This window comes from Synchiropus splendidus, chromosome 4 (assembly GCF_027744825.2).
Source record: "Synchiropus splendidus isolate RoL2022-P1 chromosome 4, RoL_Sspl_1.0, whole genome shotgun sequence".
NCBI classification, from domain to species: Eukaryota; Metazoa; Chordata; class Actinopteri; order Syngnathiformes; family Callionymidae; genus Synchiropus; species Synchiropus splendidus.
Window position 1 is genome coordinate 24,367,875 of NC_071337.1, and position 12,519 is coordinate 24,380,393.

General features: G+C 40.6%; 1 protein-coding gene across 2 annotated transcripts; it reads left to right on the forward strand.

The window, feature by feature from the left end:
- Window positions 1-1,922: 1,922 nt before the first annotated feature.
- On the forward strand, window positions 1,923-11,558 carry LOC128757100 (ras-related protein Rap-1b). Of its 2 annotated transcripts, none has more exons than XM_053862150.1 (8): window positions 1,923-2,025; window positions 4,915-4,984; window positions 8,196-8,264; window positions 8,356-8,412; window positions 9,946-10,086; window positions 10,244-10,387; window positions 10,698-10,789; window positions 10,851-11,558. In XM_053862150.1, exons 2-7 carry the CDS (start codon window positions 4,928-4,930, stop codon window positions 10,782-10,784), a joined length of 555 nt encoding a protein of 184 aa, XP_053718125.1. In that variant the 5' UTR covers window positions 1,923-2,025; window positions 4,915-4,927; the 3' UTR covers window positions 10,785-10,789; window positions 10,851-11,558. The 2 variants fall into 2 exon arrangements, with proteins under 2 accessions (XP_053718125.1, XP_053718126.1); XM_053862151.1 differs by lacking the exon at window positions 1,923-2,025 and adding an exon at window positions 2,056-2,446.
- Window positions 11,559-12,519: the final 961 nt, after the last annotated feature.

Sequence of the window (12,519 nt, forward strand, 5' to 3'; positions counted from 1 at the left end):
TGTTCATCTGGTCTCCTAGCAACAAGTGAATTGATGAGTATGTGTGTGCCGGCTGATCATTGACATGTTGATGATTTTCTTTGAAGCTCAGTAATGAATTCAACTGCCCAGGGCGAGACTGTAACCTGAACAGTCCACTGATGATGGAACTAAAACTAGTGTGCTGTGGGGAAAGTCCATTTTAAACAGTGGATATGGAACCAAGGCGAGAAACTTTTGACCATTGGTGGTTTGGAACCACGTGTCTTCATAGTCCTTAAATCGTTGTCACCAGTGTCATGTGTCATGTCAGAGGTTTGTTTTATGAGCACTTTTTACATGAATTACTTTAAATTATTTAGACTAAAAATTATAATGGAGACACTGTACCATGCAAGTTTGTCCTTAGTGTCCTGAAGAGGTTTAATCTCTTCATACTCTTTCAAACATATTTAAATGACTCAAACCAGGACTACTGTCTTGCTGTAGTCCCTGAAACATATATGTGTGTCTTTTGATAAAACTTCTGTCACTTTGGTCCAACTGCTACATACACATTGATCACTAAGGTAGTGGGGCTTTTGAAGTCCACAAGTTTAGACTATTATCGCACTATAAGTTGTGTGTCAGGACTCAGAGGAATAAGTTACACTCAGAGGAAGTGTGTGTGAGCTGAGGGGAAGCTGCTTGGGTGGAGGGGGGTCTCTATTCTTGGTGACTCTTTCCTGCCTGGGTGTGGCTTCTCAACATTATATCTGACTGTAGTAAACACTGTGTGTGTGTAGCAAGGCACATTCATCCCAGCATGCTCTGACACGCAGAGCTGCTCTCTGAAAAACACTTGGCGGATGTGTTTGGCGCAGGTTAACTCTGGAAGTGTCTGACACAACAATTTGACCTATTCCATCAAGTTTGGTCAGCGGGAAGTTTGCTGTGCTGTGAATGGCATCAATCAGCCCTGTCGGTCTGACTGCCTCAAAGCTGATACACATTCATTTTCACATGGCAGGGATTCTACTGTGCATAATAGATCCTGTCTATGAAGTTTGTGAAAGGCAAACTCTGGTCCAGGGTAGGACCGGCTTGTCCCCCTGCAGCTACTTGGAATGAGTGTACAGAAGTCGGGTGGGCGGCCTTTTTTTCCTTGGTTCTGCATCATACTGCAGGAATCTCAGGTTGACACAACACATTACACTGCAACACACAGAGAAAAAGGAAGGAAGTCTCGGGGAACTTCTCTGAAGCCTTTAGCATCAGCATGTGGTGGCATGTAGGGGTCAAGTTTACGAAAACCTGGTCAAAAGAATATGATTTACATTGTTTATTATAAAGCAAATTATATTATTTTTGTTATTTGGATTCACTTAATCAAACTCTTTAAAGAAAAAAAACAACAACTTTCTTTGTATTTCTGAATCAGCAATTATATTATTAATTCACTGACGGTATTTCCCCCGCATTTTTACGAGTGATAAATGAACAGGATAAAGCGTCAAGATCGTAGTGAAGTTGGCCACAGCAAACACTCGGAAACGGACTTATAATGGAATCTTTGTGGAGTAGAAGTTTGTTTTGCAGGAAGCGGGAAGCTGTTCACAGACGCACACGCTAAAAACGGAAGTTGTTCAACTAAGCCTTCAAAGTACAAATTTTTTTAGACACGATCAGTTCCCGTTCTGGAAAGTATGCCTTATTGCAACCTTGTCTAATTTGTATGGAGCAGTAAACACAAATGACAGCAGTTGCTTTCCTTTTTCTTTGTTTTGAATCACTTGATGTCAAGACAAATTACATTGGCACGTCATGTCTGTGATGCTCATAAGTGCTCAATCGTGCCAGTAAAGCATTTGAAATTTCTATAAAATAATTGAATTTTATTCAAATTGCCTCAGATTGAAATTGTGAAAGGCTCACACCGGAAGCGAGTGTGACTGGTAAGCTTGACGTCAGTTCGGCGACGGCAGGAGGGAGCGGCTCTGGTAAAGCGACATTAAAAGACAGCGCGAGAGAGAGAGAGAGCGCAGAGGAGCGGACGGGTGGATGACGGTGAGTTCTGATTCCATTGACTCTCTCTCTAATTTCTTCTAGTTCTGTTATCACTCATGTGTATGAAAGCCCTGAACGAAGCAGAATACATCCCGGTACCGGGTAGCGAGTCAGAGCGAGGGTGGAGGCAGGCCGGTGCCAGGCTGGGTTGGGTTTGCGGAAGCGACCGGCGGACAGACGGACCGAGACAGACAGACAGTGGCAGATAGACCTGATGTTCATGGCAATGTTGATATTTGACGCAAAGCGACGATATGTCGGTGGCTGTCTGACTGTAGCCGAGGTTCCGGGGTACGCTAGCTAGCACTTAGTCTCTCCAGTTCCGCTAACACCCATGGCAGCGGGGCCTTCTGGCGGAGGAAGCCGGGAAAAGTGATCCAAGTCGGCTTGTGAGCACCCGCCACTGGGGGACAGAGCGGAAGTAAGTTTTCAGAGCAGCAGAAGAGTTTCTGAAAAACAAAATCTGTCCGTTTCTTTCGTTCTCACCGCCAGTCTGTGTGTCGTTGGAGGTTGGCTTTTACTTTTGTGGAGCACACAAACTCTGACACGCTGTATTGACAGGCCCCACCTAGGTCTGCTGGAGTTGGGTCTCTGTCAGTGGTGTTCGTCCTCCTACTTCAAGTACTGGACCTGGGTTCGGCAACGTCGTGTGGATTTCGTTTCATGAAAACTTGTTTTTGATAAGGACACGTGACACACCGTCCTTGTTATTCTTTTAACGATTTGGATTATGCTTTATGGTGCTTCAGGTGACATCTTTTTGTGTATCACATAATGGCTGAACGTGTTTCCTTATGACCCCCTCATGATTTCTGCTGGCACTTTTCACATAGCATGTTTAATGTGAAAAATAACAGACAATATGGAACCAAAGTAAAACTTGTGAGTAAAAAAAATCGACATTTTTTTTCGACCCTATTGCATTGTCAGTCACTGCTATATGAGCTATCATTGTTTGTGCAAGGGCTTTACCTTTAGATAATATAAGAGGATTTAAATGAGGCATCACACTGGCTTAAATAGTTTTCCTCTTGCTTGTGCATGGCCTCACCCTTTAACATAGCCTGAGGAGCTCAGTTGCCAACGAAAAGGTTCAGATAAGAGCCACCAGTGCTCTGCGTGGATTAGCTAATTGAAGTTGGTTCTGGCATCTTGTAAAAGCCACTCACCTTCCTGTCCAGCTGGGAGAAGACCACGGGCCATGGCCTCTCTGAACCAGGATGGTTTGGGATCACTCAGTTTGAGCTGGAAGGGAAATTTCAAAATCCTTGCTGAACTACCTCCGGACCCATCCATTTGAACATTGACTGAAGAAGCAAAGTCTAATAAATATGATTTCCTAAACTACAGGAATAAATCACAATATTACTATCACAACTGTGCTTGGATATATTGAAAAAGAAACTTCTAAAATGGATTCTTACTGATCCTAAAGAGCCACACGTTATTAAGCATCTCTCTCTGAGCAAAAAAAACAAGAATGTAAGACCAACGGTGCCTGAAGAGCCTCCTGCAGATCTTTCTTCTCCACAAATTAATAATTGCTCCTCACTCATGCCCATACCTGGAGGGTCTGTGGACTGACTGAACCTCCTCCATCTCTTCATACAGGGAATCAATTGTTTTGCATGAAAAATAATTGTGCCCTCTAAAGACTGAAATCCTGTATCTGAATTTGTTGTAGCACATTTCCAGGTAGTAATTCTGTTTGAAGTCGCATGAATAATGTCAATACATTTTTTTAAAGAGCCGTTGACTGTCTATTGGCAGCCTAAGCCAAGTACAACTTTTGTGTCACTAAAATCTTCCTTTTAAGTTACATTTTGAAGACATTAAAAAAAACGTGATTTATTTGCCTGAGTGAGATTAAAATGTATTGATGTCCCTATTTTATTTAATTTTTTTAACACAGTTGCATGAAAAAAGTTACTATACTCCCCAGTTTAAAAATCTAATATCAAACCAGGTATTAAAAGGAAAAAAAATCCTTGTTTTAGATTATAACAATAAAGATGCACACAGAGTAACTGCAAGCATAAAACACTAAGCTGTCCCACATTGCATATTTACAGATCTTCTATGAAACATCATGGCAAGGTGGTCAGCACAATGTGAATCTTTTTTGTGTAGATTCGTGAGGAAACCTTGACAGACCTTTTCCTTTCTTATAGAAAGCTTAAGTAAGATGGCATTTATGGTGCTAAATGTATCAGTTGTCCCCCGAGGAATACTTTGGTAGTCATGTTTGTGTGTTGTAGGGATAGAACATAAGCTGCCTGATTGTTCCTAGCAAACAGCTGTACTGTGTTTATGGTAGTCATGATAAATGAATGATTGGTTCCCTGTAAAGACTCAATGAACAAGTAATGTAAATTCTCAAGTTACTTGTACATAATTTTATGGACGAAACCCCAGAGCTCTGTGAAAAGTAGTTGTCAGTGTTAATGACTACAAGCTCTCTCAAACCCAGCATCTTATTCCTCTAAATAGTGGTCTGTCAGGGTTACCATAGTGACAAGATAAGCGCATGTGTTGTCATGTTGCATCTTGTTGCGGCAAACACCACATTAGGCATGACTGGTATGTACGCACGCACGCACGCACGCACGCACACACACACACACTGTTAATATAACCAGAAGGCATTCCACACATGTGACATCAGCACCAGCTGTGTGACCACGTGACCTTTCTGTTTGTATTAACTCTGCCAGATGCACGCTGGGTACTGATTATCTCCCAGTTGGAGCAGGAAATCGCCGCTGTTTGTAATTGATAGTTTTACATCACCAGGTGCGTTGTGGAGTGGGTGGAGCTTAACGTGACGCTGTCGCTAGTCAGGTCACTGGGAACTGAGTAACCCTCTAACCTTTGTGTTCCACTCTGCAGACAGACTGCCAGGATGCGTGAATACAAACTGGTTGTTTTGGGATCAGGAGGAGTCGGCAAGTCTGCACTGGTAAGAAGCTACGAGCACAATTTTTGAGATACTCAGTATCTGGAAAGGCAACATGTTGCGTTCACTCTTTCATGTGTGTACACACACACACACACACACACACACACCTTCATGTGTGTGCACAAACTTACAGTAGTGCATGCATACAACAAATTATTAATTCTAAATAAAAATAAGAATCAGTATATAAGATCAATCCACCAAGATGTTGAATATCCCGTAAGTCAACATCAAAGCTGTTCTATTTTCCAGACATTTGTGTACTCACGAAAATTTCACAAGAGAAAACAAATATTTCACTGTTTGCAATTTGCCTCTGCAAACATGCTCAGCGCTTTATCTGTCTTATAAGAACACTTGCAAATTGTACAGCTCTCATTGTATTTATTGGTGCATTTTCCAAAAACCTCTGGTTACAACTGGTGAGGTGAGTTTTGAATCTGGTGTATTGAACTTTGGGTTTTAATCATTCTGTGAATTGAACTTATCTCATTAATGTGACACCTGACAACTTCGCCCATTACCATACCTTTGCCATTCTGGTCATCCATTACGATTGCGTGGGCAGAGTACCATCATGCGCTGCATAACCCTGGAGTATATTGTCCTGTCCAAGGGTGTGTGCCCGCTGAGAGAGAGAACAATACAGAGTACTCTTGGCTGTGGATAGATGCACTCAATATGGTGCGTGTATTTCATGTTTGGATGCACTTTTATGTGACAGTCGTGCCTGGGTTAGGACCTATCGCACCTTTAACACGAATTGTCCGGCTAGTGTGAGTGCTCAGCAGCCCCATAAGCACTGCCTGTTTGCCCCACAACCCCCGAGCAGGACAGTCCACTCTCTTCTTGCATGCATTTCACTCATGGTCACGCAGCAGAGGTTGAGGACCCAGAATCTTCATGACTAAACAAGTGCTGGGACATTAAAAGGTTTATTAATTAATCTCTTCAAAAATGTATCCATTTGTATTTCACACTGTCCATTAACATTTGGTCTCTGCAGTCTCTTTTTTTTAACTACTTAAGTGTTCTGTTTAATTACTTGTGTGATACAGTTTGTCTCACTTACTTGTTTCTCCAAAGTTACACTACGACTTGTTGCTAAAAGAAGCCTGAAACCTACTTCCTGCTGACAGTTCATTTGGATTGTTATTGAGTTTTGGAAGGGCCAATTGTGGAATTGCAGAATGACTAGATGGCCCAACTGGTGTACCCCGATCATCAGCAGTCCCTTCTTCTGCTGCTCAATGGAAGCAACTATGTTTTTGGGTGCTCTGCAGTTCTGCTTCATGACTTCTAATCAGAGAACGCACCTTAATTTGGATTTGACACGTTCAGATAATGTCTTTCGTTTTTGATTAGAGGTAGCTGACGCATTTTTCTGTTTTGTGACAAACTGTCTATTTTGACCTACCTGGAACCTTTGCTTCCAAAATAAACCATTGCAGGAAGTTCTGCTATATTTGGCCTGAAAGTGAAACCATATTTAGAACAACTGTACATTCTTATCTTGATGAAATAGTCAGGAAATGCAGAGGAAGCCGAGTGTCACTGAAAATAAAACTAGACATGCACTGACCCAGCATATACTTCTGTTATGGAGCTCATTTCACATGCCACTGCATACTATCTAGTCAATAAAATGACTATGCCTCAAGAGTTGAGTTGTCCTGTGGAAAAAGAATTAACCTGACTGGGAGTTGGAACCTAGGTTGCTGGGGTGAAAGCTGCAAAATCCTTCTCTCTGTGATTTTAACTCTACTGCAGTTCAAAGGAGTCAAGGCGTGAACAGTGTCATCTAAGAACCCTGACACGATGCTGAACGAACAACAATAATTACATATTTGTGACGCCACCAAAATCTGAGCTCATTTTACATGGAGTGGGAGTTTCTTTTTTTAATGTTTGCTTTAAAAGACGCAACATTTTGCCCTAAAATGTGCAGTCAGGGAATCTTTACCTTACCATTTAAGTCCATATCCAAGTGTCTTATTGCTGAACTTGTCAATGACAGCAACATAGTTTTTCATACGTTACACTTATTTTGAGTCCATAAATGTATCATTTTTGTTCATTTAGTTTGCTGGAGTATTAGTTTGCAGTCTTGTGCCATTATAGTTTTGAATTCAAGGTTGGCAATTATATTGACCCCAACAGCTTGTTTATAAGGTGGTCCGTAATTCGTGCCACAATAGGGAAATTTAGATTGTCACAGTAGCAATGTACAGTGAGCTATAAATATACTTATGTAAAATATTACTTTGAATGCGAGATTATGTACTACTATGCCGTTGTAGCCTAGCATTATATTAATTTCTGCACATTTTCATATTTAATGGCGCCATTGATGTGAAAAGTCGATCTCACTTGAAGCTCACCAGTGAAGTGACAGGTGAGAGGGATATGAAACCTGCCATCATGCTCATTTGGAGAAGGAACAAATTAAATACAGTGGAACAATTCAACCTTTGTGTTGCATTTAAACTTCCAAGTTGTGAAAACAGGTTGTCTGGTAGAAGAAGATAAGAAGTATAAATGTTGCAAATGCGGAACGAAGGTTGGGTATGATAAGCGATGTTTCTCTTTCGTTGATCTGGTTTTAGCTTGTTTTCTCTCTTGTTTTCACTGTAGTACAAGCTTGGCTAACAATAATTTATTCAGCATTTTACACTTTTTTTTTTTCATTTGAACAGAACCTTTCTGTTGAGCACACAGACAAGTGCAAGTGAAACTATAGACATGTCATTTCCAAATTATAATTATCTTGATTATTACAATTTACTCTTCTCACTTCTCACAATTTTCTGATAATAATAATTGTAATAATATTTGAGTTCACAGGCCTAAAAATAACTCCCATCAGGCTGACCTTCCTGTGTGTGAAGTTTTGGGTGTGTTGTTGTTTTTTTGTTTTTTTTGTTTTTTTTTTAAGAGGCGTTTCAACAGAAAACTATCGCTTCTGTCCTCCATGAATCATCTTCTCTTCCTGTGTGACACAAACAAACATGACTGTGAGTCTCACTACAATGCTGAGCTTCACTCCACATGATAGAATGGAGACGTGTCAGTGTGTCACATTAATTCCATCCTAACGACTTCCAATAGGGAACAGAACAGAGCGCCATTAACACTGCTGCCCTACTTCCCGTCATCTGTCTGTCTCCCCTGTGCTGTCTCACTTTCTCTTTGTCTGTCTGTCTGTCTTCAGACTGTCCAGTTTGTTCAGGGAATCTTTGTGGAGAAATATGATCCAACGATAGAGGACTCCTACAGGAAGGTAGGGTTTCAAACTCCATGTGAAATTGAACTTTGAATTGCCTTTTCTAATGGCGAAGAAAATGTTAAATCATGAACATTGTCTTTCACAGCAAGTGGAGGTGGATGGACAACAGTGTATGTTGGAGATCCTAGACACAGCAGGAACAGTAAGCGCTATAGTTCTCCATTTTTGTAAGCTGTGCTTTTTCTGGTATATAGAGTGAGGAAAGAAATGGTGTGGTTCAGTATCATTATACCGAGATTCAGTTTTGGTTTCAACAGAATGCTGCTTGTCTGGTCAGAATCTTTGTTAAGTTGGTACATTGACAGATTTCAACTGTGCTTGTCAGTGACTGCTGAAACGAAAGATTTAAAAAATCTTAAAACAGAAGCCTTTGTATTCAAATCTCTGTCACCCTGATTTGAGCTATACCCTAATTTAAATTTTAGTTTTTATTCTGCCAACCTCAAGACTCAACACATAATTTTAAGTTGGCTAATGTAGTCTTTCTTTCACGTAGCCCAATCCAAACTAAACAGTATTTTGTTCGAAAAGGTAAACTCTATCTGCCCTTGTGTTCCTTAGACCTCATGACACGCACTTTCTAACACATTAAAGTAGAGGTGGACAAATGAATTTAGTGTAAACCATGACTGTGAGGGGCCATCATGCCAAAAGAAAGACGGCAATGACTATGAAACATAATGAATAAAAACAAGTGACAAGGGCAATATGGACCTGAAAAGATAAAATGCAAGTAAGGATAACCAAAGAACAAGTGTAAATATACCATGAAACCTATAAAAAGGATGTGATTTTACATGCATTTCATTAGAATATAAATCAAAATAAAATGACAAATATAGATAAAATGGCAATTTATTATCAAAATATATTTTCAATTTTCTCGCAATGTATTTTGAGGAAATGTGCAAAAAATGCCAAATGAAAATAATGGTGCAAATATATACAGGCAAAGAGCAGCATTTGGCCCCCAGGATACACTTAGGGTTAGGTTTACCTACACTCTAGGTTTGCACTAGAATGACCCTGAAACCCTGACCATTCACATCAGAGAAGAAATGGTTCAGGGTTAAGCATCCACAAGTTTGTTGGGCTGGTGAATATTTTTTTACTGTACATAATGTGAGATTTATGGTTATTGAATGGAATCCAACATGATTTTTTTTTTTTTTTTTTTTTTAGTCCCTGAAATAACCATTAACATGATCCCTTTCAGATATCATTCATATTTTTTTCCTCCAGATTAAGGCAATAGTTCTATACTGCAAAAATAAATTTCTTTGTCTCTGTCTGCAACTGAACTTCATTTATTTTAACGACCCAGTGATATTCAAAGATATCTGGCCTTAAGATATGAAACATTTGTCAAACCTTATTACAAATGTGGAAATATAACTCTCTAGATTAGTGTTAATGTTGTCTCCTATTTTTTAATTTGGTTTTCGTTTTAATCTATTGCCAAAGTTGATTCTTAATCACATTTAATCATTCACATAACATTTTTTGTTAGTCATGTTTTAGTCAACTAGAAGTCCCTTTCATTTCCACTTCAACCTTCTTGGTTAGTTGTTGGTCATATTTCCGTTGTTTGTGGTCTTATGGCAGGTCTACCAGGCTGCTCCTGGATCATGACTGTGCGCTGGTTACTAATTCATGTTCTTCTGTGCGTTTATAGGAACAGTTCACTGCCATGCGTGACCTCTACATGAAGAATGGGCAGGGCTTCGCGCTGGTTTACTCCATCACCGCTCAGTCCACCTTCAATGACCTTCAGGACCTTAGAGAGCAGATCTTGAGAGTGAAGGATACAGAGGATGTAGGTTTCTGTTGCAGACATGCAGGATTCTTTAAAATGCTTGTTTCATTTAGATGTTGTAGAAATTGGGCCTGAATTGATTGATTTGGGTTTCTAAGTTTTGAAGCTACAATGTGCTGAATTGGTTGTAACTTTTTCTCTGGGGGCGTCGCTGAAGGTTCCAATGATCCTGGTGGGAAACAAATGTGATTTGGAGGTGGAACGTGTGGTGGCCAAAGAGTCTGGTACAGGCCTCGCTCGCCAATGGAACTCCTGTGCCTTCCTGGAGACTTCCGCAAAGAGCAAGATCAACGTCAATGAGGTAACATCTGTCGGTGGAAGTGAAATTCAGCAACTGTGTGTTGGGAGTTCAAACACAATGACAAAACTGCAATGCTACATCTCAATAATCAAGTGCTTAAGTGACCCCAGTACTGTATTTCCATTCATTTGTTAGGCTGGAGATGAGTTGGCTGACTTCTTGTGCTGTTAATCTCTGTACTTATTTTTATCCTTTTCATTCTCAACTGTCGACCGTAGTGCTTTTCTTTTTTACCGTAGTATTTTACTCTTGTGCATTTGATCATTTCACAGTCGTTGTGTATGATCCCATTGCTATTGTCTTTTGGCAGATTTTCTACGACCTGGTGCGACAGATTAACAGGAAGAGTCCAGTTCCAGGAAAACCCCGTAAAAAGTCCACCTGTCAGCTTCTGTAATGATGGTGAGTCGGGTGCCATGAAGCTAATCTGGACCACCGTGTTGATGACCTTTTCGTTCAACAGTTCTCTGCTCACCTGACCAACAACCAACTAATCACAGGACATCTTCCAACCTGCCATGTCCCTTTAACACGTGTCGTCCTCAGCATTGTCCAACCCGCACCACACTGTCTGACGGAGACTGTTGCCTTGGAGACAAACATCAAAATACCGTGGTGGCGAGGATGATGAAGATGTCAATGAAGAGGTTAAAGGAATGGCAGCTGCCCAATCAACTGCGCAACTAGTCGTGGTCAACGCTCGGCCATCTCTGCTTTTATTTTAAGATGTTTCTTTCCTTTTCTTTTACTAATTTTTAGCTGCGCCGAGCCGGTCACGCCTCTATACTGTACGCCAGCTAATATGGTGTGTGGCTCTGGTCGAACCTGTGGATCCATACAGTGATTATTATTATTACAGTGATAATTATTATGTGAAAAAATATAAAATCATTTAATACTTCGATTTTTTTTTTTTTTTTTTTTTTTTTTTTTTTTTTTTCTCCCCCCATTTTGTTTTTCTGTGGGGCATTGGAGAGGGTAGTCAAAGGGGTTTCGGAAATGCAGCAGACCCTTGGGTCAACTCACTGTGACACAAGCGAGCTTAAGTTCTAACAGTTTCTTGTCAATGTGCTCTGTGTGAGGTGAATGGAGACATTTCTGTTCTCACCTGGTTGCTCAAGCTGCTACTTAACCATCAAGAGTTTTTTTTTTTTTTTTTTTTTTTTTTTAATCCACAAATGAACTCCACCATTGAATTCAGTCACTCTATACTATACTCCAAGACTTGGTATCACTCCAGGTTTTCCTTGCTTGTCTGAAGCATCTACAAGTGAACAATAATACTTGATGCTGATGCCAAACATTTTAAGCCGGAATGTCCTTACATTTGTACTGTAGAAAAAAGCGCTGCTCTTGCTTGTCTTCACATCGCTTGCTCATGTTGTGAGCAGGTTGTCTTCTTGAAAAGACATTGAAGCAACTGTATTTGTGCTTTCTCAGTCAGTGAGTTCAAACATAGGTGATAAACTAGTCCTCTGTGTGAGTATAATCAGCTGAAGATTCACTGGAAAAGACAACTTTTACGTCTGAACAGGATACTTTGCTTTTCGCTTGTCCCGGTGAGCTGACCCCAGATTCGCTGCTCAGAACGTACGTTGCCTTTAAACAGCCGACTCACACTGGTTCAATATTTTCTGTGTGTGTGCGCGCGCTTTTCTGTGCGTGTGTGAGCTGCGAAGCCTCAGTAAATTTTTGGTCATAGTTTGTGGTCTGACCTCTTTATGTATTAACACACCTGAGAGGCGAACCTTTTCCTTATTAAACCACATGCCTGTTGAAAGTTAAAGGTATCCCTGCTAAAGTATTGAGAAGCAAACTCACAAGTGCCAGTGGTTATTTCTGATCATTTAAAACATGGTATAGAAAGGGTCGTCATCACATCAGTACAGTGGTCTGATTTGAATGTCAGTGATCAGTCTGTCAGTGTAGCATGATTCAGATGTGACTCTGACGCCCTTCCATGTCTCACACACACCCCCACCCTCCACTAAGAGCCTTTTAATATTTGTCATCGGTGAGTTTCAAGTACAGTGTTTGACTGGTGACCTCTGTGAGAGCTGCTGTTGTCATCTACTTGTTCCTCCAGAACTTTCAGTCATGTAGCATGTTTATCTGTCTGGCCTGTAGGAGAG

Excerpts from the sequence above, each read along its gene's own strand:
- LOC128757100 (XM_053862150.1), top strand. The coding sequence starts at position 4,928 with ATGCGTGAATACAAACTGGTTGTTTTGGGATCAGGAGGAGTCGGCAAG. Across the intron at positions 8,413-9,945 it reads TCCTAGACACAGCAGGAACA|GAACAGTTCACTGCCATGCG; the intron begins GTAAGCGCTATA and ends GTGCGTTTATAG. Across the intron at positions 10,087-10,243 it reads GAGTGAAGGATACAGAGGAT|GTTCCAATGATCCTGGTGGG; the intron begins GTAGGTTTCTGT and ends GCGTCGCTGAAG.